Below are 24,383 nucleotides of genomic sequence, written 5' to 3'. Positions count from 1 at the left end.
ATATTCTTTGTATTTTGTTTCTTCTCCATCCCTTTTGTATGCGCTATACAACATTTTCTTTCTCTTGATATTTTTTTGCATACTTCTTTTAAACCATTTTGGCCAATGTTTTTTGGTCCTCAATTTGCTACGTTTTGGTACAAATTTCAAGTAGTATATTCTTAAAATATAACCATCTATTTTCGACTGAATCTGTATCCAGTGTGCTCGAGTCTAACTCTTCTAAGTTTCGCCTCATACCTTCAGGGTTTGCTTTTCTAAAATTGTAGGCCATTGTTTTAGACTTGGTCCTTGTTTTTTGAAAATATGCCTCAAAGCTAACCATATTGTGATCACAGTTTGCCACTGATTCTCTAACTAGTGTCCCTCTGACTCTATCTTGGTCATTTGAAAAGATCAAATCAATGCATGCGCTCTCCCTGGTTGGTTCCCTGACAAATTGAGTTAGAAAGCAGTCATTTACCATCTCAACCATTTCTATTTCTGCTTCTGGGAAATTGAAATCCCCCATTATAACATCCACATCCTTGCTACATGCAGTCCTGATTGCACTGAACTATGCAACATCTTTCTGAATATCTGAGTTGGGTGGTCTGTACCACTAATCCTCAAGTCTCATATATTCAACAGTACATGTTTTGGCCTATTATGATTAGCTGAATATAATTACATTTTATATAATGTATTAGGCTTCCAAGCAAAATGCTTTAAGACTATTGTTTTTTTAGGATTTATGTATTGTATTCCTTCCACCAAAATTTCAGATGCCTCTAAAACACTCATACATGCATGAAAACAAAATGTGGCAGTGTTGTAGAAGCCTGTGATAGCTTCAATCCCAGTGAAAACTGCATGTGCTGGTCACATAGTGGAGCCACCATAGTACGTTGTGTAACAACCTTAGAAGAGTTTATTTGGCAAACTTACTGAATTAACACATTTTAGAATTAATTTATGAATTGACAAATTACTTTAGAAATTGAAAAATAATAAAGATTTAATCTTGACCCTTACAGTGCTCCAGCCCCAAAGCAACCCAGCTGTCCATCCAGCTGACAATAAGGCCTAAAACCATCTGTAAGTATATATAGTTAGTGTGTGTACATACATACATACATATATTTGTATGTGTGTGCTGCAGTAAATTATATTTCTGACATTTAATCCAATGAACTCATATTACAAACTTGTTACAAATGTAAGACAGAAAACGTGTTAATGCTTTCAATAATGTATGCGTTAAACGGATATTTTCAAAATCCTTGAAATGGATGCAAAAGACGAGGATTCGCCCGCCCGCGTCAAAGCGAATGACCGTTACCCCGGAAGAGGAAGTGGGGCGCAGTGTTTTCAATGCGCTGTCCAGGGCTGCCGGTCGCTTCAAGCGGAGATCACATACGAGCTGCTGTCTTTTGCGCTGGAGGGATGCCTGCAGAAAGTTCACGATGGGATACATTGGAGGCTCTGAAAAACTCCGACAAGGGCAAACTGAAATATCACCCGGGCTGGCTGCAGAAAGGCGAGGTAAGGAGGGCCGTTTTAAATGATGCAGTTGGTTTAATTAGGTACTGCATTTAATTATACATTGAGTGTGTGAGTTCGGTCAGCTCTCATCCGACTATCAGTTTGTAGAAATGCTAATAATGCAGATCAGTACTAGTTGCATTGGCTTGTTGTGAAATGAGGTTACACACACACAGCCCATGTGAGAGTCACCATATTGAATTAGAATGTGAACGGTCATTTTATTTTGTTTAACCTATGTAGTTCTGAAATGCAGATTAATAATTTTATAAAACCAGTGACTGCGCACGCAAGTGTTTTTAAACCAGATCATGTATCTAATCTCGTTCACTAACTCACTTTGGGACTTCTAGTAATTCTTAGGCAGTACTGCACACACTATGAAACACATACGGTTTAGCAGCTCGTTTCAGACAGAAAACGCAACGTCTATGATTTAGAATCAAGCAAGCAATCAAACGTTATTCACAGATCATAGTCAAATAATCATTGCATCGTTACTGCGTTGTTAAATAGCCCTTCTCAAACAATCGTGATTCTCATTTGTTAGATGTAAGTACTGGAAAATTGTAAATGACAATTCCGAACATGGTTTAATTAAAGCATTTGGAGAATAAGTAGGAATAGGCAGGCATTCATGGTTGCATGGTAGGGTCAGCTACGCCCCTGCCCCCATTCTTTCATTTGCTTTCTTTTTGCCTGTTTAGGACCTGTTGGCAGGGTGCAATGCACCCCCCAGTCTGTCCGCCTTCTCTGGTCTAGTCTTGAAGAGACTAAGTCCAAAGCTGCTAGTGAAGACTTCCTCTCTGAGCTCAGACTCCAGCCCTGGTCTGTTTGAAGATGTCCTTGTCTCTTCCAACTCTGTGCCGTCCAGCCCCAGGCTTTCAATCAAACCTCTGCAGTCCCCTCTCTCCCTCCAGCAGCCCCCCAGCCTAGAGTGTGAGGAAACCACGGTAAGGCTTGCTTGTCATAAGGTGTCTCATATTGGGTAAAATACTAAAAGTCAGTTGTAGTTTTGTTTTTAAAAATGGCAGTCCATTTTTGTAATTTATTTTGTGTTCAGTGCAGCTTTGTATTCCTGTACCTGATATCAGGCTTGTATTGTATCCTATTTGTGTACCCAAACACAGTATAAGTATATATATCTTTTGGGATTAAATATTCAGTCATGGCTTTGAAATATAGTTCATAAGTGTGCTGCATCCAAACAATCAGATAAACCCCTTACGAATGAATCATTCTTGTGTTTAATCAGTTTTCCGAACCAAACCCTTGTGAGTGGTGAGTGAAATCTCAAAGTATAGCCTAGATTGTAATTTGCAGATTCTAAATTCCCATTACTCTTTCATAAGGAGGAGAAGATGCCACCAGAGCCCAGGCCCTCCATCTCCATGCTCTCTCCCAGGGCATCGCAGGTAGAAGGTTGCATCCGCATCTGTGAGGAGAACCACCGATCCAGGGCAAAGGTGAGAGACGACACAGAGCATCAAAAGTGCGGTCTCAAGGCAATGAGCCAAGACTCACAGTCGCAGCACAGTGGACTCTACTGGTCTTGCACCAATATTTTCTGACTTTCTAGATAAGTCATTTCTTGGTGGATTATATGTCTGTGTGCTATAATGGTTTTAGTCAGAGACCTTATAGCAGCATTAGCCATCATGTTGTAGAAAGGGCTAATGGACCTTAGGACATTTGTAAGTTATGCTGACTGGCTGAGCTGTAAAAAGCTACTGGCACGCTTAATGTGCTTACCTGTGTAGGGTAGGAAAAAATAAATCCAGTACAATTCATACTAAAAGTGTTATGTTTTGTTGATTTCTTATTACATTTTGTTTTTAGTATTTTATGATGATGGTTGTCAATATAATTAGGTTGTAGTTGTCGGGTTAAGTTTTTTTCTGTTATATAAATAACCATCTTAGTGAAAATTTATAAACGATGATGTGTATAAACACACACATACAATTTTTGTATTTTTGTGTAATTTTATGTATCAACATGATACAGAATCGGAGTTATTCGCCATATAGGACTTGGTGGCAGTTGTACTCCATGAAACAATTATGTGGTATGTCATGGCTCACATTTCTTTGTACACAATTTAGGAAATGTGTTTTTATTGGATTACATTTGTTATCTTAAAAAAAAAAAAAAAAAAAAAAAAAAAAACCTATATTCTCTAGAAGGTGTATGCATACGACTGTTTCAAAATATTCCTGCTTCAGACCTGCATTGGCTAGCACTGGCTCCTACCTCCCATCTCCCTCTCTGTGTCCCTCAGGCCGAGCTGAGCCAGCGGCAGGAGCTGCAGGACCGGCTGGTGGAGTCGGTAGCCTGCCGGGAGTCGGAGCAATTGAAACGATTTGAGGAGTTCATGGAGCTCAAACAGAGACAGGAGTACCAGATCATGAGAGACATGATGGAAAGAGAGTAAGCCACACTGTTCACCTTTTTTAACATTAAAATAATAGTACTAGTAATAAACAAATTGGAAACCCAGACTGGGTGTGGTTCTAAAGTAGCCCACCTGACCTGGTTCTCTTTTTATTACCTGGATATTGAGTATCAATTTGAGAATGCCCTCCTGTCTTTATGCCATGAAGATCCACATGCACTTGGTTGAATAGTTCAGCATGTACACATTGGAAATCGTCAGATTCAAGTTTGAAAGATGAGGCTTTATCATTTCTTGACATTGTGTCCATTAAATAATGTCACTATCTGGGTTATTGAGGCCTAATGGTGACATTCAGGAAGGCAGACGAGTCTAATAAGAGAGTCCATTATAGTAAGTGCATAAATAAGATATTTATCAGTAACTAACTTAATAGCGATCTTATTAAAAAGCTTTTGTGGTTTATTATCATCATAACTGAAATATAGCATAGTGTAGCATGTGCAGGTCTGAGCCCCCCTCGGATTTGAGCCGTGCCATCGTGGGTGCACCTCCGAGTGCTCCGCCCCGCCCCCCCAGCAGAGCAGAAAAAACTAAACGACCAGTCTCCTGGCGGTTCAGGGGGTTCCTGTCAATGTTATCTGCTAATTATGACAGGTTTAGGCTTCTTGGAGATTTAAATCTGCATATTGATAAAGAAACCAATAAACTGTGTGTCCAACAGCCCAAAAAAAATTCCAATTTTATTCAACATGTGAAAGGGTCTTCTCATAAACTTGGTCCTTCTTTAGATGTAGTAAATTCTTGAGGGTTAGATATTTTTCTGAACATTACCGTTACATTGCCTGTTAGTCATACATTTGCAAAAAGTGCTTTTTCTGGAGCTGTCCATAGAGTTTTCTAAAGTAATAGGATCATTACTTTAGAAATGTACTGAGGAGTGCATTGGTATGTTTAACTGTCATGCAGCAGCAATTTGTGAAACTGTTGCTCCAGTTTGACTGGTCTAAAATAGTATATCACAATTGATTAGACCTCGGGTTTTATTGAGAAATTTTGTATTTTTATTTTTATTTTTATTTTTTATTTTTATTTTTTTATTTCTCTTTGGGGTGTGCCAGGACCCAAGAGAGTTTGGGGCGCCAGGAGAAGCTCAAAGAGGAACATCGCCACAGAATGAAGGTACCAGTGATCTCTTGTGTATTGTTGTCTGCGTGGGAAATGTCTCCCCTTTTAATCCATCTTGAACTGCCTACTCTCATTTGTAATGTTTTATTTATTGTTGTGGAGAATTGCAGTGAATTTGGATTGGTGTTCTTGTTTTCATTTGTAATGACCCAGGGATTCTCAATTTGAGTCCCTTACAATCTAAAGCAATCTTCAGTTAAGCTTGCATTTACTTTATTGCATGTAAAATCAATTAATTTAAATATCCAGGGTTAATTTGATTTCATTTAGCCATTGTAGTGGTTTAGTACATTCTCACCCGCTCTCGCAAGTTTTTCCAGTCTGCACTCACCCCCTCCCCCGCTCTCACGGTATTATGCCGTGCCCACCACCCCCCTCACTCTGCTCTCATGCTATTTTGCCACAACCACCACCCCCTTGTAGTGGTTTAAGTAAATCCCAGGATACACCGATGAAGAAGTAACAAGTTCATTACAAAAACGTAAATACAGGTGAACCCAGAGCCGCTCTCTCACGTGAAGTGAAGAAAAGGACTAAGGATGTGATTTGGAGAAGTCTTTGTATTTGTATAGGTTGCTGTATTATCTATCAGTGACTACATCTTGTTAAAATGCAATTGTACAAATTGTACCAGATTTACCAAATGCATAATAATTAACATAGACCTAAGTTTGTTACTGTTGTTGTTGAGTTTAATGTGTTGATTGGTGCTGGTCAACATTCTTCAGTCAGCAGATGTTGTTATAGACATTGTTTTAAGTCCTCAGCCAAATACGTGTGCCCCAAAACACACAATCTACTGTTTTAGGTGGGATACAGTAGCTGATTTAATAATGTAAAGACAATAGTTGTATACAACTTCAAGAACCTAATAAAGTAGCCACCAGAAAAGAGTAAATACAAACGAATGATTACTTATAGACATTAACAATATAAAGAAAATAATAATAATAAAAGGTAAATTCTCTCATTAATTCACGAAAAGCTTGATAGGATTGTGCTGAGTTTGGTGATCACGATTTGCTTGTGGAGCTATCTCAAGTTCTTATTTTAAAACACAGATTTGTATGGAAAAACATTGCAAATCTTGTGAGGATTCACAGAAATAAGGCAATCTCTAATGCAGGGAAGGATAACATTTATAATAGCAGGTGCACAGTGGGTCATTGTCTATGGTCACAGCAGATCAAATATTTAATAGCTTAATATTTGTTAGGGTTCTCACGAAAGGTCAATGTTGATATAAAATCCAAAACCAAATCTGCTTTACCAAAACAATGGAAAACAGTATTTTACTACAGTAATTCTGGAAGTTTCAAATTTAACCTATCTGAGGGTTGGCTAACATTTGCATTTTACTTTTCTAAGATTTAAAAAATCAATGAACAATTTCACCTACAGTTTCTTTCATTGAAAAAGTTTATGGAAAAGGCGCCTTTCCCAAAGAAGAGAGAATGTATAGCTTAAGGGTTATGTACTGTATACAAATATTCGTATACTTTTTACTAGAAGTTTTTATTTTACTTGCTCCGACTCTGCCATCCTAGTTGTTCAGGGAGTTTCCGCACTACACCCCTCTGCTATGCCAAGCAAAGGGCAGGTCAACAGCAGCTGCTGTTAAACCAACAAACTGCATCTCTCAGTGATCTTGGTCCCCGACTCTTTCCCTCACCATCGTCTCCTCTCTTCAGATCCTGAACCTGCGGCTGCGGGAGGCGGAGCAGCAGCGGTTGCGGGAGGCCGAGCTGGAGCGGCAGCGGCAGGCAGAGGGTCGAGAGCGGCTGCGCGCGCTCAACGTCATCCAGGAGGAAGTGCTCCAGCTCAATCAACTGCTGGAACCCGGTGCTTCCCAGGCCCCACTCGACCTGTCCGCCTTCATTACCCGTGGCAACCAGCTCTGCGGCCAAGTCTCGGAGGTCATCCGCACCACTGCCGAGGTCAGTCAGCCTATTGACAGTCACGCTGTGGCTGCCAGCCAGGAATAGCTCTGCCCTCGCGCCCTGGCCTCCGTTCCCAGTTCTCTGCACAGTTCCCCCTTCTCCCTGTTAGTGGTCAGCGTCAGTGGTTATCCTCTTGAGATGCAACTCAGAGCGTAATGTTGAATTCCCTCAATAAGGGAATTGATCAAACGTTTGATGCCAGGTTGACCAATATCTTAAAAGTGTACCCTTAAAAATAATGTGCCAGCAGGGTAAATATGGATTATTACACAAGAACATGAGTGTTTACAGATGAGGCGATGACCTCATGCTCAAACCTACTTAGGCTGTGATCTCTTGCTCTCTGCTCCTTTTGGTAACTATGATTACTGGGAACCATGATCTTTTTGCGAACCGGCCCGCTTTTCCACCGGATTGGGTACCGAATGCTGACGTCACTGGTGTGGGCGTTCCCAAGCACGGAGTAGAAGAGGAGAAACACGGCAATAATCAGCACCTAGGCGACTGCGTCTTTAAACCCTATTTAATATCACAATCAAACTCATTCAACGTCTGCACAGCACAGATACACTGTAAAAATAAAACAAAAAACGCGAGATCACGTGTAGCAGAAACGAAAATACAACTATATGAATATGCTAAGATAACTCAGCCTTTTATATGTATTTTTTTTTAATTGATGCGTTAAGGGGATTTACACCGATTCGCTATTTCAGACACTTACTGTATTGAAAAAAAAATACAAGATAGTTAACATGCATTCCTCACCGCGCACACAGTTCACATTTTAATTCATTTTGTGCCGTATTTTTACTTTTATTCTTGTTTAAAAAATAATGACTATGGGCTAGCTAGTTTTGGGGGTATTTGCATGGGCAGATCAATAACCTGTCGGACGATCTCAGGTGATGTTAATGGTTTGATGGGAAATTGTGCTTATTGATGAAGTCTGGGATGATGGTCCCAAATCACTGTTGCATTGTCCCTGTTGCCAGACACGCAGCAATGCTCTTATGTTTTGAAAGTCGCCCTGGATAAGAGCGTCTGCTAACAAATACACAATAATAATAATAATAATAATCCATTGTCAGCACTGCTGGCGTGTGATCGCTCGCAAAGCGCATCACTGCAACAGATGTGTATTTGATATACTGTGCATTTGATCTTCTCTCTAAAAATACTGTAATACAGGGAAAATAATATTTTCAAATGCAAATACCAATTTGTATCTGTAATTGACCCAGGTCTGTGCAAAAATATCAATCCCTACAATGCGATCATACTGTGGGATGGATATAGCCTGTAACTGTTGCTAGCCTCCAGCTCTCATACAGAGTATACCCAGCCATGTCTTCACCCACACAGTCTCTTTTGGTTTTCTTTTTTCTAATACTATCTGTGCAAAGATCAATCCATTTGAACCCCCATGCTTTAACAGTGTGTTCTTTCAGGGGCATGATTATACAAAAGAATAATCTGATCATAAATGGCAGTAAAAATTACAGTACATATGACATATCATGTGTAAAATGTGTAGAGGGCAGTAACAATAAAATTTTTTTAAAAAAAACTCCCGCTAAAAGCTGTTCTGTTCCCACGCTAATCAGTATATAAGCATGTCATATACAAGACAGCACGCATGTTAAAATGCCATAGGGGACGTGAGCATGGAATCAAATCGCAGGTTATTACAACTTGAGACCATCTCCATGCATTCTGACACGAAAATGGCGGCCATTATACAGTGAGGGGAAAAAAGTATTTGCCCACTGACAAAGAAATGATCAGTCTATAATTTTAATGGTAGTTGTATTTTAACAGTGAGAGACAGAATAACAACAACAAAATCCAGAAAAACGCATTTCAAAAAGTTGATTTGCATGTTAATGAGGGAAATAAGTATTTGATCCCCTATCAATCAGCAAGATTTCTGGCTCCCAGGTGTCTTTTATACAGGTAACGAGCTGAGATTAGGAGCACTCTCTTAAAGGGAGTCCTCCTAATCTCAGCTCGTTACCTGTATAAAAGACACCTGTCCACAGAACAATCAATCAATCAGATTCCAAACTCTCCACCATGGCCAAGACCAAAGGGCTGTCCAAGGATGTCACGGACAAGATCATAGACCTACACAAGCCTGGAATGGGCTACAAGACCATCGCCAAGCAGCTTGGTGAGAAGGTGACAACAGTTGGTGCGATTATTCGCAAATGGAAGAAACTCAAAATAACTGTCAGTCTCCCTCGGTCTGGGGCTCCATGCAAGATCTCACCTCGTGGAGTTTCAATGATCATGAGAACGGTGAGGAATCAGCCCAGAACTACACGGGAGGATCTTGTTAATGATCTCAAGGCAGCTGGGACCATAGTCACCAAGAAAACAATTGGTAACACACTACGCCGTGAAGCACTGAAATCCTGCAGCGCCCACAAGGTCCCCCTGCTCAAGAAAGCACATGTACAGGCCCGTCTGAAGTTTGCCAATGAAGATCTGAATGATTCAGAGGAGAACTGGGTGAAAGTGTTGTGGTCAGATGAGACCAAAATCGAGCTCTTTGGCATCAACTCAACTCGCCGTGTTTGGAGGAGGAGGAATGCTGCCTATGACCCCAAGAACACCATCCCCACCGTCAAACATGGAGGTGGAAATATTATGCTTTGGGGGTGTTTTTCTGCTAAGGGGACAGGACAACTGCACCGCATCAAAGGGACGATGGACGGGGCCATGTACCGTCAAATCTTGGGTGAGAACCTCCTTCCCTCAGCCAGGGCATTGAAAATGGGTTGTGGATGGGTATTCCAGCATGACAATGACCCAAAACACACAGCCAAGGCAACAAAGGAGTGGCTCAAGAAGAAGCCCATTAAGGTCCTGGAGTGGCCTAGCCAGTCTGCAGACCTTAATCCCATAGAAAATCTGTGGAGGGAGCTGAGGGTTCGAGTTGCCAAACGTCAGCCTCGAAACCTTAATGACTTGGAGAGGAGTGGGACAAAATCCCTCCTGAGATGTGTGCAAACCTGGTGGCCAACTACAAGAAACGTCTGACCTCTGTGATTGCCAACAAGCGTTTTGCCACCAAGTACTAAGTCGAAGGGGTCAAATACTTATTTCCCTCATTAACATGCAAATCAATTTATAACTTTTTTGAAATGCGTTTTTCTGGATTTCTTTATTCTGTCTCTCACTGTTAAAATACACCTACCATTAAAATGTATAGACTGATCATTTCTTTGTCAGTGGGCAAACGTACAAAATCAGCAGGGGATCAAATCCTTTTCTCCCTCACTGTATGTACGAGTAGGTGGGTTGTACATGCATTTTCGATGCTTGTTGTCGGTCAGAAAAATGTATTTTAATGCCTCGCACAATCGGCGAATCTATCAAGAAAATACATCGCAAATTGAGGTGAATTGACTCTTTTTGCAATGTGAACCCTGACAAAATGTTCGCTGGTGTAGGACTACACTAAACCTTTTTCATGTAAGGCTGCATATGATGGCACTGGGCATGTCTTTATCAGCAATTCAAACCATGTTTGTAATTAAATTAAACTTTGCCCACAACAGAAATGTGCATTCAAATTCAACAAAAAGACAGCAGCCCACAAAGAACACATTATTGGGTAAGGCAGGCTAGAGATTGGCCATCTATTTTTAACAGAGCATCGCTGCATATTTTGAGGACAATCTGTTCCTCTTCTCATCCAGAATGTGCTGCTATACTGAATAGACGTTCGCTGTCTACACTCGTACAAGGAGTGCAAAGGTAGATCTGAGCTGCCTCTGTTAGTGCAGAGAAACGGCCTTTATTTATCTTCCAAAAGACCAGCGGCTCTGCGGTTCTTGGGATTAGTTGCTCACTCAGATAGACATTTAGTTCCGACGTCGCATCATTTCGTTCACTTTTGTCGCCGTTCCTTTCGCTCACAATTTCCTCATGCATTGCCTGCAGAATACTTGTGCATTGTGCTTTCGGCAAAGGCTTGGTTGCTTACGATCTCTCGGCAGTTGGTTGCCCAGAGCACATACGTTACAAACTGCCAGTTTTCAGCGGCCGATCGATTGGAGCATCCCTACTGCCCACCGTTCACAAAACCAGGTTGGATTGTAGAAATCGTGTAGTGTTACCCCAGCCTACATCACTCAGACACTCTTGAACAGTAACGTAGGCTAAAATATAGAAAGATGTTTCTGTTGAACAGAGCAAATCTGATCTTAAAATCTCTAACTTCAGCATGATAACTTGAGCTCCACTAGAACCACAAAATCCAGTAGTGCAGTTTTCTGATGGTTGACCCTTCTTTCTTTGGGCTGCAGGGAGGGTTCCCCAGCCCAGAGGACATGTCAGTGGCAGAGCGGGCGCTGCAGGAGATGCGTGCCGTGATCGGAACCATGCAGCAGGAGGTTGTGCTGGCCCAGGAGAGGAGGAGGAAGGAGGAGGCAGAGCAGGAGGAGCGGCAGAAGCAGATTGAGTTGCAGAAACAACAGGGGGCACAGAAGAGCGCCACACCCCCGACCCAGCGGAGGCAGAGGAAAGAAGGTGAGGGAGGACTCTAGTAGGCAGTGAAATACTGGGGAATACAACCCCATTGCAGTGAACATTGAGAGTTCGTACAAAGCGGGTTTATTAAGCCAAGGGTCCTGCGGTGCTAACCAACAGGAAATTGATGCCTTGTCACAAAATATAAAAAGTTCACCAAATGTAATCCAATTAGAGGAAGAAAATACAATATTGTATTCCTTAGAAGTCAAAATACAAACCTTTTGAACTGCCCTTGTATATATGTCGGCGTGGGGCCTAGAGTTGTCAAGTAACCCCTCTAAAACCTTTACAAACTGCCAGTTGTTAATCTAAGGAGGCCACACTAGACAAAATTGCTCTGATCTGAATTGATTTCCAATCGCTTTTTCTGTGCAGATGTATTAAAAAGGGTGATTCGTGAATAAAAATCTGCAGTGCATATAAGATTTACTTTAAGTGGTTTGTTCCATACAACTATGTAAAATTAATGGAGCAGCTCTAAACAAGCTATAAATTAATACATTGATTTGACATTGTGGCATAGATGTTTACACTGAAGGATGAGCATAAATGGCAGATATAGGTTTCAGTGTGATGAAATGGTTGAAGTTAAAAATTGGGAACCACTTTGTTGTGGAAGATAGGAGTGAGGAATTGGTGTCTGTTCCTGTCAGTTGACCGAGCCAGGGTGCATGGGATTTAGGGTTATTTAATTAGGTAAATCTCAAATGGCCAAAGGTTTATTTAGTAGTATTGCTTTTTAGGACTCCAGACGAAGGCAGATGAAAGCACCATGAAGTGGTACCAGGAGATACAGGACGCATCCAATCATTGTGCTGCGTCATTTGAAGACCTCAACAACACTAAGGACATGCAGGTAAGCCTCAATAGTGGGCGGGCTGGTGGAGGGCAGTGCACCACAAAATGTTTATATAGAATTGGAGGTGGTTTACAGAAATAAATGAACTAACATTATGATCAGAGTTTGTGTTTTAAAGACAATGCCTCGATTTAAATTAAAATGTTCACCAAGAACACGTGTATAAATTGTCAACAGAAGAGTTTTGTATTTTCTAAGAGGTGAAAAATACTGAAATCAGAAAATCAACGCAGTAACTCATTTCAGCTGTACAGTATGTAAATAAAATGTATATCGAAAAGGATTCATATTTTAGAAGGAAGCAATACTATCCCAACAGATTATTTTCAACATTATTGTTATGTGCACAGAGCATGGTCACAAATAAAAGCGTCATGATGATGATATAAAAATGTTTATTTTACACTTTCTACAATTTTTATTATGTAATTGATCTGGGTTGTAGTAATTAAGTCAGTATGATGTAGTCTGTACATCCATGTTTGAGTTTCTCTGAGCTTCTCTTTAAATGCAGCAATTAATTGATTTGCTTCCAAGAAAACCTCATCATACTTTGTTCCTCATTTTATACTTCATCACAACTTCTATATGTAGGATGTCCTACTTGTTACTTAGTTTACCCTGAGTGGCTCCTAGATGATAACAATTGAAATGCAGGTGACAAAGCAAAGTCAAGAAAAACGCAACTCTCTAGTTATGATGTATGCATGTTCATTTAGAAATCTCAACTTGAACAATTGGGGTGAATCATGTATGTAGCCATTTTATTTTAACATGTTGAGGAGTTCTGGGGATGTTCAATAAATGCGTTTTAGCCCGTATAAGGAGATGCTCTCACTCTGATCGATGCCCTTAGCATCAGTAACAAGGCAGTCCAACTGTGTACCTAATATCCCTCTTTCATAATTCTCTTCAGACAAAGAAACTAAGAATGGAGCTGCAGAAAGCGGCCTCAATCCCCGTCAGCCAGATCTCCAGTATCTCGGGTGAGTGTGCCAGGGGAGAGCCAGCTCGGCCATTCCCTTCTGTGCCAGCCCTCTTCACCGGGAGTGTCAGACTCTAGTCCTGGGGGGCCACAGTGTCTGATGGTTTTTGTTCCAATACGGGCTCCCAATTACTTAATGTCATTATTTATTCTGGTGGCTTATCTAAAACTTTATAGCAGATGCCTTACAATGTGTTGATTCCTCAAAATATTGAACCCATAGAACATTTCAGAGTCTAGAGGGAAGTGTTAAATTCATCCAGTTAATTGTTTAATTAGACCAATTTAGAAGCCATGAACAGGGCTGGAAGGAAACCCAGCAGACACTAACTCTTCACCTTTGAGGGCAGAACATAGGCTTAGGGCATCTGCTATTTAAAGATTAAAATGTAATTAAATCAATTAAGGATTCAATTAAGTAATTAAGAGCTCGGTTGGAACATAAACCAGCAAGGTAGGAGTTCCTCCAGGACCAGGATTGAGAACCACTGGTTTAGGGAATTGTCATGCATTATTAAAGTCTTTCAACCAGCTGGCGAGGCAACGTGGGTCAGAACTTGGAAAAATCTGAACAGTATTCCAGCAAGGTGTTCGTTTCATTGCCAGGGAAATCTGCCTTAGCCCAGAGAGGCAAATGGGTTGGTAAATGTGCTATGTGCACATTGGAAATTTATTTTATGTTACTTAAGGATGTTGCCTCATGTGTGAGGAAATGCAATGAATGTAGTAACTAGAATCCATTTTAAAAGATTGGTATGTGAAATTAGTGTGACGGGCATTGTCCGTGACCTTTCTATTGCTTTTCGATTCTGTGCACATATCTGCTAATTCCTTCTATTGATTTTTAATCTGACTTATTTATATTTTGCATCTCTGAGGTTCCATAAACATTGCTATTGTCAACCATTGAAATGATGAATGGGGATTATTTTTTTCCATCCCAATGTTTTCTGAAAGCTTTTCAATATCACTGGTTTAACACAAGGGGGAGGAAACCTTTCATCTGAATTATGGGAAAGAGAACAGTGATCTATTGATTTTAAAATCAAATACAAAAAAGATAATGAATGACACTTGGTTATTTTTTGTATAGTCTGTATCTGGGTTTAGAGACATGAAAAAAGATAACTTAAGTGAGACACCCTCTGCTCATGTGCATGGTAATATTTAAAAAGTGCCTGCTTGAATTGGACAAGTAAAGCTTCTGAACATTAAAAATAAAACCACAGCAACAAAACAGGCATAATCTTAGAGTTTTCAGAACCCAGTGCTCTTTAAAACCAATGTACCAGGGGGCAGTTGGAAATCATAGAAATGTATGATTTGCAGTAGAGCTGTTGGTTATCAATCCTATTAAAGTGTTTTAATTTAAAGTTTGTGCTGTCTGTCTTTGCTGCAGGTTCCAAGTTGCGGGAGGTGTTTGACAAAATTGACAAGCTGCTGTCCGGGAAGCCAGTTCAGTCTGGGGGCAGGTCTGTCTCTGCTACACATCACCCACATGGACTTGACTTTGTCAGCTATAAACTGGCAGAAAAATTTGTGGTGAGTTTAACGGTTTCTGCTCAGAGCCATTCAGCGTATTTCTTCCCAGTCCTGGTGGTTAAGCTGCAGTCTAAACACAAGATCTTAATTTTTACAGGTTTATTCCACTGTTTTTGAGCATTAAAGCTCCACAATTCTCATAATTATCATTTAGCACCAAAAAAGATGATATATTAAGTCTGTCCGTTAAGTATAGAACTGTTGTGTTAGTATTTAACATCAATTGTTTAATATCCAACTGTACATAAAACCTAAACCTACAGAATTGTCATGACATCTGTGGGTGGAGGAAAAAAAGAAAGAGTGCACTGTGGTGTAATGGTTAACACAGAAAACAAACATTCCTACAGATATTACCAAGACATATGGTGTATTATGGAATATGTATGCTCAAAACCAATACTGAAGATATTCTATGAGAACAAGATGCTCAATTCTGCATTAACTTCCCTTTAAACAATCTGCAAAGGATACTGGATGTTTATACAGCAAGTAAAAGAAGCAATGAGGAAGGTGGTTTGTCCTGGCAAACCTTTTCCAAATTTAAAAAAATGCATACACTTTCAAATATCGATCATGAATTCCAAGGGTGTTTTGGACAAAACAACTACCAACGCATGCAAACTTGTGACACATTATCAAAAACACATTTTTAATGCATGCATAAAAAACAATTCAACAAAGGTTTTCTATTTATGCTGAAGATATGCACTAGTAAAAAGCTTGATAAAGATTGTAATCATTACATGTTATGTTTATATATTGATTGAAGTTGTTTGAGTTTATTTGTAACGAACAATATATATATATATTTTTTCAAAATATAATTATAAAACTTACAGAGCTGTGCATTGCTGGTCATCTCTTCATGTACCGTGTTCAGGTACTTTTTTATTATTTATTTTTATCCGGAGGGATGTTATTGCTGACTGCCAGGTACATTGGCACTCCCGCTGTGTACGGCTCTGTTTTGTGGTTGAGGGTATTACCACGGCTAGACTAAATCACCCAGAAGTACCATTCAGTTTTAATCAAGTCGTTTGAAACAATCATAGTTACACAGGCGAAATGTGGAAAAAAAAGTGTAGCAGGAAACCAAGGGAAATATCTCCTACTGCATTTATGTATGTATGTATATTTATTTGTGGGGATAAAAACATTTTAAGGCTGATTTTTAAAACACAAATGTGAGTACTGTAACTGGACCTGGGAATAGCTGCATTCCCAAGTATTTTTTATGCTTAACAAAAGTTAAATGTATAAGTTAAGATAATGTGTTGTTCAAAAAAACTATTGCAGGTCTGCAGGTACAGAGACATAAATGTGGTAGTATTTATTAATCAAATATTTTTCTCTTTGGGTAAATGGGTAGATTTCCTCTCAACAGTGTTCAGAAATGTGTGGGTTCTTCCAAAAGGACTGTTTCTTCCATAAGATCTCCCTCTGTTATATCCATATATCTGTTATAGTTATTATTCCTGAAACCAAAATAATGGTATTATTCTCATTAGTTAAGTATCATATTTTATTTAACACATACTTTATTTACACATACTTTCAGGAATTATAACGGATATATCCATATATAATGGATTTTATATTTCTTTAAAGAAATGGTGTCCTAAGAGTGCAGGCAAACAGAAGGGTGTGGAGAGGGGAGGAGATGAAGAGAATGATTTACTATCAATTAAATCATGAGTTACATAAACGAGATGCTATGAATGATGCTCTGAGGTTTGTTTGGAGTTCTATGTGGAGAGCAGTTCAGAGGAATCTGGCCTTTCTTCATTTTGCATTGCAGAATATGTAGCATTATGGAAAAGTACAGTCAAGAACACATTAAATCTGCTTTAGTATAGTCTATTAAATGTTCTTCCACTATGTTTATTAAATCAAGTTGAAATGTATTTACTGTATTTATCTTTTTCATATGGGAAATGTGCACTCTCCTACAAAGCTCATTGTAACTGTTGAGAAAATACATGTCGGACAAACCACACACAAGCTTTCTCTCCATCCCTTTCTCTTCCTTTCCACGTGCATTATTTATGATGAAATACAATAGTCACATAAAAGTAACTTCTCAATTGGAGTAGTAATTTGTTTGCATTTTAATTTTGCAACTGATTTAAAAAGTAGGTTCCTTAAGAAGAAAATACATTTCTTACACAATTTTATACTTGACATAAAACCCCTAGTGTTTAAAATAATTAAGACTGATTTAGGAAATTATTCATAATTTGTAAAACTGTTACAAGGTTTGTTTCCACTTTTATTGCATGCTTTCTTTTGCACAGTGTGTGTTCTGCACATGCAAAATATTGTATTGGCTCTTGCTGTGAAGGTTTTGAAATGCAATACATTGCAGGGTCAACGGTGTGCTATATTAGTTCCAGTCGGTCAATGTTTACATGAAAATTATTAAGAGCAGTTTTGATGTTTGGTCTTTTAAGTGCTAGTTAACAGGTTTTGGGAAGAGTCAAATAAATATTGTAGCACACCTGATTGAAACAAAACACATGTTTTATCTTTGTCCATATGTTTTTCTAAGTGTATAAGGTTGTGATATGTTAAAAGTGGGGTCTATTGTGCTTAACGTGTTATTGTGCGGGGGTTTATGTTGATTTATGTAAAGACAATGGTCTGTGTTTGTGGACTGGCTGCAAGTGTTTGTGTTATTTCTTCGTTATATCATGGCTTCTATATTCTTTCTAAATAAAATGTAATTCAAGCTTTCTCTGTATACTGAGATCCTTCGCACATGGAAGTTCCTATTGAATATCCATGCAGTCGAGCATCTCGTTCTCAGTGTTACTTTCTTGAATTATGGGATTTGGCTTGAATGTCCATACCTCTGTCCAGCAAGAAATGGTGACAGTATTGCACATACTTGGATCCTGTTTCCCTTTGGATGGAGGTATGAACTTCAAGTCGCATCCCCTAATTCAAGCAGGAAGATGCTCAACTCCATGGATTTTAATAAAAACCTAAATGCATAGTACATTGGATTGATATTGATCTGGGTAAAACATTTTAAAATCAACACTTTCGAAATATAGTAACGTCAGCCCTAGTCTAATTATTTTCTATGTATCCTTATACTTCAAGCTAAGTAGAGTAAATCTGTTCAATATATGTCCTTAGAAACAAGGGGAAGAGGAGGTGGCATCGCATCACGAGGCTGCTTTCCCCATTGCTGTAGTTGCCTCGGGGATCTGGGAGCTGCACCCCAAGGTGGGTGACCTCATCCTGGCCCACTTGCACAAGAAGTGCCCCTATGCAGTGCCCTACTACCCCCCCATGAAGGATGGCACCTCAGTTGAGGACTATCAGAGGTAAGGATGGTGTGGAACAGTACTGCTGCCGTTTTTTTTTTTTCTCTTGTAGTATAAAGCAGAAGCATCAATTAGATTAACTGAAAATACCTAAAAAGCCAAATTTCTGTAGTGATGTTTCTATGTTTTAGGACATAATATGCATAATTTGATCATTTATTTATATTCAGATGACAGTTTCTGTAAATGGTTGCTAATGTTTTGCTTGGCCTTTCCCTTAGGATTCTGGGATATCGTGTGGGGGACTCGGGCGTGGAGGCTCAGGACAGCTTCCTGAAGAGGATGTCTGGGATGATTCGCCTGTATGCTGCCATCATACAGCTGCGCTGGCCTTATGGCAACAAACATGGGGTACGAAAGAGTGCTGTTCAGCGTCCACAAAGACCAAGGGCCACCGCCATTAAACACCTTCCATTTTGCATAACTTAAAGTGCAACTAATACAATTCCTATAATCACAGTTTTATGCATCTTTAAATGTTTCTATAGTGTATGTTAGATGAATACCGCTCTTGCAGAATGATTGTATCACATAAGCAACATTTAAAACTTACAATTTTAAAACTGACCAAATAACGACGACTCATTATTATCAAGTCAGCCAAGCGTTATGGTTTCTTACTGCACATTCTTACTCTGTGATTGTAATTCTGAGCATTATTCTCCTGTTTGGAAAGAAGAAAAGAAAAACTGTTTCCCACAGCTGTGGACACAACACCACCTCAGGTTATCTGTGGAACTATAATTATGATCAAAGAGTATGAATATGGAGTAAGAAATAGTACTGCTTTGTTGACTTGACAATGACTCCACTTTCTGCAGGGAAGACAAATCTGGTAATTGTCGTTTTTCAGCTATCCAGGAAGTTATGACTTGGCACATCCTGGGAAAAAAATTATAAAAACATGCCAGGTTTTGGTAACAATGCACACTTCCCTTTAAGTATTAAATACTGCAGCATTTCATTTAATTAAGCATATTGACTTCAGTGTCTTTAGGTAAGTTTGTGTAGCACCTTTAATCTCACTTAACTTTTGTTAGACTGTTATGTAGTGGACCACAGGGTCCTATTGCACTCACAATTCAGCGCCAGTGCCTCCATTCAGTATGGCCTACCTACATTTGTGCCTGTAGTTTAATTTCACACTCAACTGTATCTGCTCTGTAGTTAATATACTGGCCCCAAATTGCTGCTGCACTCTAGTGCAGATTAAGTGAAACCTCGCATTTTCATCTCAAAGATCTCAAAGGTACAAGATAATGTTATTGGTATTATCCAACAAACTTCACAGTAGGAGTTGGTTATAGTTAACTACGAGTTCTAGCTAAGATGTGTGGCAGTGTTTGGCTTTACTTTGTACCTTTTGTAATTAGTATTCGTAGGGCATTTTAAAATGTTATTTTCTTTGAAAGAAAATAAATGTTATAGATATGACCCAATACAATCTAAAACTTTGTGATATAATAAATAAAATACTATTTGTCTGAATGTATAGTTCCTACTACTAGTAGTAGACACTATAGGCAAGGCATTCAAAATGGAAAACAGGAGACACTTCACATAGTTGTTACCATCTGGAACAAACTCCCCAGCGATGTGGTTGAAGCTGAAAATTTGTGAACATTTAAAATCAGACTGGATAGGATCCTTGAATCACTTAGTTATTAATGGACACCAAACGAGCACGATGGGGCGAATGGCCTCCTCTCGTTTGTAAACTTTGTTCTTATGTACTACTAATAATAAAGATGGTGATTATGTAGTGCTAAACAACAACATAATTCAAAAAAGAATAATGACCACAATAATGTAGCACTTCAAATATATACAAGTAACATTAACAAGTATTAAAAAAGGTAAACTAGAGGGCATCTTGAGTTATAGGATATTCATTAAGAATGCAGGGACAAGGTTATGCATTTGTGTCTGGTGTTGATTTGATTCTGCATTTCGCTTATGTCGGTCATGACATTGCTTGCTTGCAATGTGGAAGTGGCTTAATTGCAAGTCAAGTTTAGCTACATATCTGTGACGTGTGCTACAGTTACCTTTAAATCTGTGTTAAGGACTGCTATTGAAGTCCTATAGGTACAGATTCTTGATTCCTAGTTAACCAAAGCATTCACACAATTTTAGTTTGTGGATACCCACTGAACAAGTATTGGATACTTTTGCAGGAAAATTTATACTTTCATTGATAGCATTTCAAGTTTTATTACAACCTCTTGTACAAACGGAGATGATGAGAAGCAAGATGTATTTATTTATTTTTAACTCCATGTATCTATTGATTCAGATTTCCTTAAGATATCATAACAATCTTGTAAATGTCCAGTACCTGTCAGTTCATATAAAACAATTTTTCAATGTATTATGCTAGATATTTTTCTCAATTGCTTTTATCGAACATTTTTTTTTTTTCTTCATTGCTGTGTTTAATTTACTAATTTCTTACTACCAAAGTGTTAGCAAGTGTTAATCAGATCCCTCCTGTTCATCCATGCAGGCTGATCCTCATGGTTTGAACCATGGCTGGCGCTGGCTGGCCCAGATGTTAAACATGGAACCTCTGGCTGATGTCACAGCCACACTACTTTTTGATTTCCTAGAGGTAAGATCTATCTTTGTTCTTCAAGTCCGCAAATTGGTGGGTCTTGTTTTAATGATGTAAAACCTCCAGAGAAATATAATTTATAATTTAAAGCAGAGGTTCCCCACTTAGTTGAAGCCTACTTTGGGGACTTGCAATTTAGTTTTTCAACTGCAGAATTCACCAGACACCAGACTACATGGCAATGACTAGAAGTTGGAATAATTTGGAGGATGTACCTTTTTTCTCCACTTTTTACCATGGCAATAGATGTGATTATTAGCGCATTAGGCGTCTGAATTTGGCTACCACTAATTCAAGCATGCATGGATGACATGACAACTAGGACTACAGCAGCAGTCTGCATGAATTGGTTATTTGGGAAACTTGACCACCAACATCAAATGTATGTGAATGAAGTCTGAAAAATCAAGGAGTATCTTCATATTAAAAGTAAACTAATGGAAAAAAGGTTCTACATTAATGATGAGGCAATACCAACAGTGTCTGAGAAGCCAGTGAAAAGGTCACAGTGCTAAACTATGTTGATTCATCAACTGTTTACACATTATGAAGGAATAAAATAAAACAATTCCATTCCAAGTGTTTATATGTATTTAATGTGTAGTTATTTAGTGACCGTTTCTGCTCTGTGCTGTATTTCCACAGGTGTGTGGTCATGCCTTAATGAAGCAGTACCAAGGGCAGTTTTGGAAGCTAATCCTTTTGATTAAAGAGGACTACTTCGCCAGGTAAGCATAAGTAATTTACATTTGAGAAGATTCTTAATCTCAGACAAAATAAATAAATGTCAATTCTGTTTCTTTTAATGCTTCATGTTATGTTTCAGCTTTTAACACAAAGGGCTAGTTTCACAGACGCAGTTTAGCACTGGTCTTAAACTACCCAATGTTATTATAGGTAGGGTAGTCCAAGATTAGCACTAATCTAGGTCTGGGAAACCAGCTGAAACTGTACAGATCGGTTAATGTAGGTTGTCATGTTTGAAATAATTTGGGATTAAATTTAGCAGTTGAAGAATGCAATGCTTTGTATGTTTCTGCAGTACTACTTAGTTTATATTTTGTACACCCCTCCTCCACTTATTATAAATTGGGTACTACACAGACTTCTATAATTTCCTTTTCAGTATGAATGCATGTGATTTGAGTATTCGGTGACCTTTTACTGAAAGACACATGCTGTGTTTTCTTCACTTTGGCAGGATTGAGGCTATCACCAGCACTGGGCAGATGGGCTCTGTCATGCGGCTGAAGCAGTTCCTGGAGGTATTAGAGTCCCTGGCTCATTATCTTGTTTTGTCCAATTCTCATCTCTTTTCCATATTCTCTCTTTTTGGTCTGTGTTTTTTGTTTCGCTCATCACCTGCCGTTTGCGGGTCAGTGTAAGTTAGTCCTGCAGTGCGGTGTGAGAAACGTTAAATTACTGCCAGGTCTACGGTTCCTGTCTTTGCTGTGTTCAGAATAACCTAATTCCAAGTGCTAAATTATGGACTTTCCTTTTTCAATATCTTTTTCAGACATGCCTGAGGCGGCGAGAAATTCTTCCTCCCAAAGGCCAGCTGAGCTCATCTTTTTGGAGGTCTTGAAGGGTAGGCGGGGAGGCCCTTGGACAGCAGGGCCCTAATTGAAAACATCTGTCTCACAGCTTGGGAATTAACATCCTGCTCCTTTATGAAGTCACTGAAAATCCAATACCTCTTACATGAAATGGGAATATGGTGTTACAGTCTTGATGCAATACAGTATATCGTACGTGGGAGAGAAGCAAAGGAGGGCATGAACTATACTATGGAATATGTGAGCCTGTAAAATAACATTATACCTGTGTTTTAGAAGCCTTTCAATTTAGTGTGTAGAAATTGTAAGCAATCCCAATCTATTTGTGAGCTTAAATCATGAATCTGCTTAGCTGTCTTGCATATATTGATCAAATTGAAATATAATCCAGTTTTATACAATGTACAAGACATTTTGTTTTTGGAAGCAAACTGTTTTTCAGTTTTACTTTTTTGTGAGAGGGGAGCTCCACATCACTAACTGTAGATTTTATTTTTGTTTGTTTTTTGTTACAGCAACATTGTACATTATTATTGTTAGCCATGACAGTTGTTGGTCGAGCTCACAGGAAAGATCATCCATTTAAAAGCTCAATGAACTGTCTCTCCTACAATCTCTTAATTTTGACTGGGGGTTTCAGATTCCCTGTTCCCCTTTGTCTTTATAAATTTTGCATTTTATTTCTGTTTTTATTTTTAAAGGTTTGTGTAACTAAGTTTACATTTTTGTAAATTCTGACCTCACCCTCCACCAACTGTTTCTGACTGAAGAATACTTTTTTTTTTTTTTAATACATATTTATTCTGACAAAGAACAGCGCTTGTCCAAAGCTCAGTGCAATTAAGCTGTACGTTTATTTTCATGTGTGGAATATTAGCTTCTGTTCCTATTTAATTGTACATTGTTTGTATATAAATACATTATTTTGTTTTATAAAATTGGAATACAGTGTCCATAATATGTCTATAAGGTGTAATTTAGTCTCTTTCTATGAGTTAGGGCTCTAGCAGTACAATAAATCGTATACTAGGAGACGAATCTGAATTAGGGCAGAAGTGCCAGGAGGCTTTAATGTACCTGAAGAACTGAATTCCGGGATCTAGAACATGGCAGTAGTCTTAGTCAGCACATTCTATGCTCGAATAAGAGTCAACAACATCAGTGGAATATGCATATCTGGCAGTGGAAATAGACTGAGAAATCAATACCATTAAATCTAAAAGTCTCAATACCTTGATATCATACTTGGTCCAACCCCCCCCCCCCCCCCCTTACATAATTTTATTTTCGTTAAGTGCATAAGCTAATATAGCACTGAATTTACAAATTTTAATAATATTTCTCAAAGTAATTTTAGAAAAATAGAAGCAATCCATATAGGCCTAGATTATATTTTGGGGCTTATGCAATTCCCAATGTATATAATGGCAAAACAGGTTTTAAAAACTGACTGGATGATTTAGAATTAAAAGTGCTTTTTAAAAGTTCAACTATAATCAAGATTAATGATTAATTTTGTTTATGATGGTCTTAATATTTCATTTCCCCCAATTTAAAAAATATTAATACCACTACAACTAAATTACTCTAATATGTGGAATAACAAATACATATTTTTGAAGTAATTTATGTAGAAAGAAATACAGCTTTCATGATATATTTAAGTGGATATATTAAAAAGCTTGTACTTACTGCATGAATGTATCTGGTCTGTATGTAAAAAGGCTCACATTGTAAATTAGCATTTCTGTCTTTAAATCCTATTTTGCTGTTACTGGTAATGGCAACATAGGATGAAATGCAAATACCTGTAAAAATGTATTGTTGGCAAATGTTACTGAATAAATTCAAGCAACAGATTTGGGTAATATATCTGACTCTTGTCTTTCATCGAAACATAGGT

General features: G+C 38.6%; 1 protein-coding gene across 1 annotated transcript; it reads left to right on the top strand.

Moving 5' to 3' along the window:
- The first annotated feature begins 1,350 nt into the window (after nucleotides 1–1,350).
- gle1 (GLE1 RNA export mediator) lies at nucleotides 1,351–24,350 on the top strand. Its single transcript, XM_066712833.1, has 16 exons — nucleotides 1,351–1,524; nucleotides 2,232–2,477; nucleotides 2,877–2,990; nucleotides 3,806–3,954; nucleotides 5,041–5,101; nucleotides 6,799–7,044; nucleotides 11,364–11,586; nucleotides 12,333–12,445; nucleotides 13,365–13,434; nucleotides 14,833–14,975; nucleotides 18,120–18,310; nucleotides 18,532–18,661; nucleotides 20,817–20,921; nucleotides 21,570–21,652; nucleotides 22,126–22,189; nucleotides 22,441–24,350. The coding sequence occupies exons 1-16, from the start codon at nucleotides 1,354–1,356 to the stop codon at nucleotides 22,507–22,509; spliced, it is 2,178 nt and encodes a 725-aa protein (XP_066568930.1). The 5' UTR covers nucleotides 1,351–1,353; the 3' UTR covers nucleotides 22,510–24,350.
- Nucleotides 24,351–24,383: the final 33 nt, after the last annotated feature.

The sequence above is a fragment of the Amia ocellicauda genome, chromosome 9, assembly GCF_036373705.1.
Source record: "Amia ocellicauda isolate fAmiCal2 chromosome 9, fAmiCal2.hap1, whole genome shotgun sequence".
In the NCBI taxonomy this organism is placed as follows: Eukaryota; Metazoa; Chordata; class Actinopteri; order Amiiformes; family Amiidae; genus Amia; species Amia ocellicauda.
Note: the sequence above shows the minus strand (reverse complement) of the source record. Positions and strands in the feature narration are given on the sequence as shown.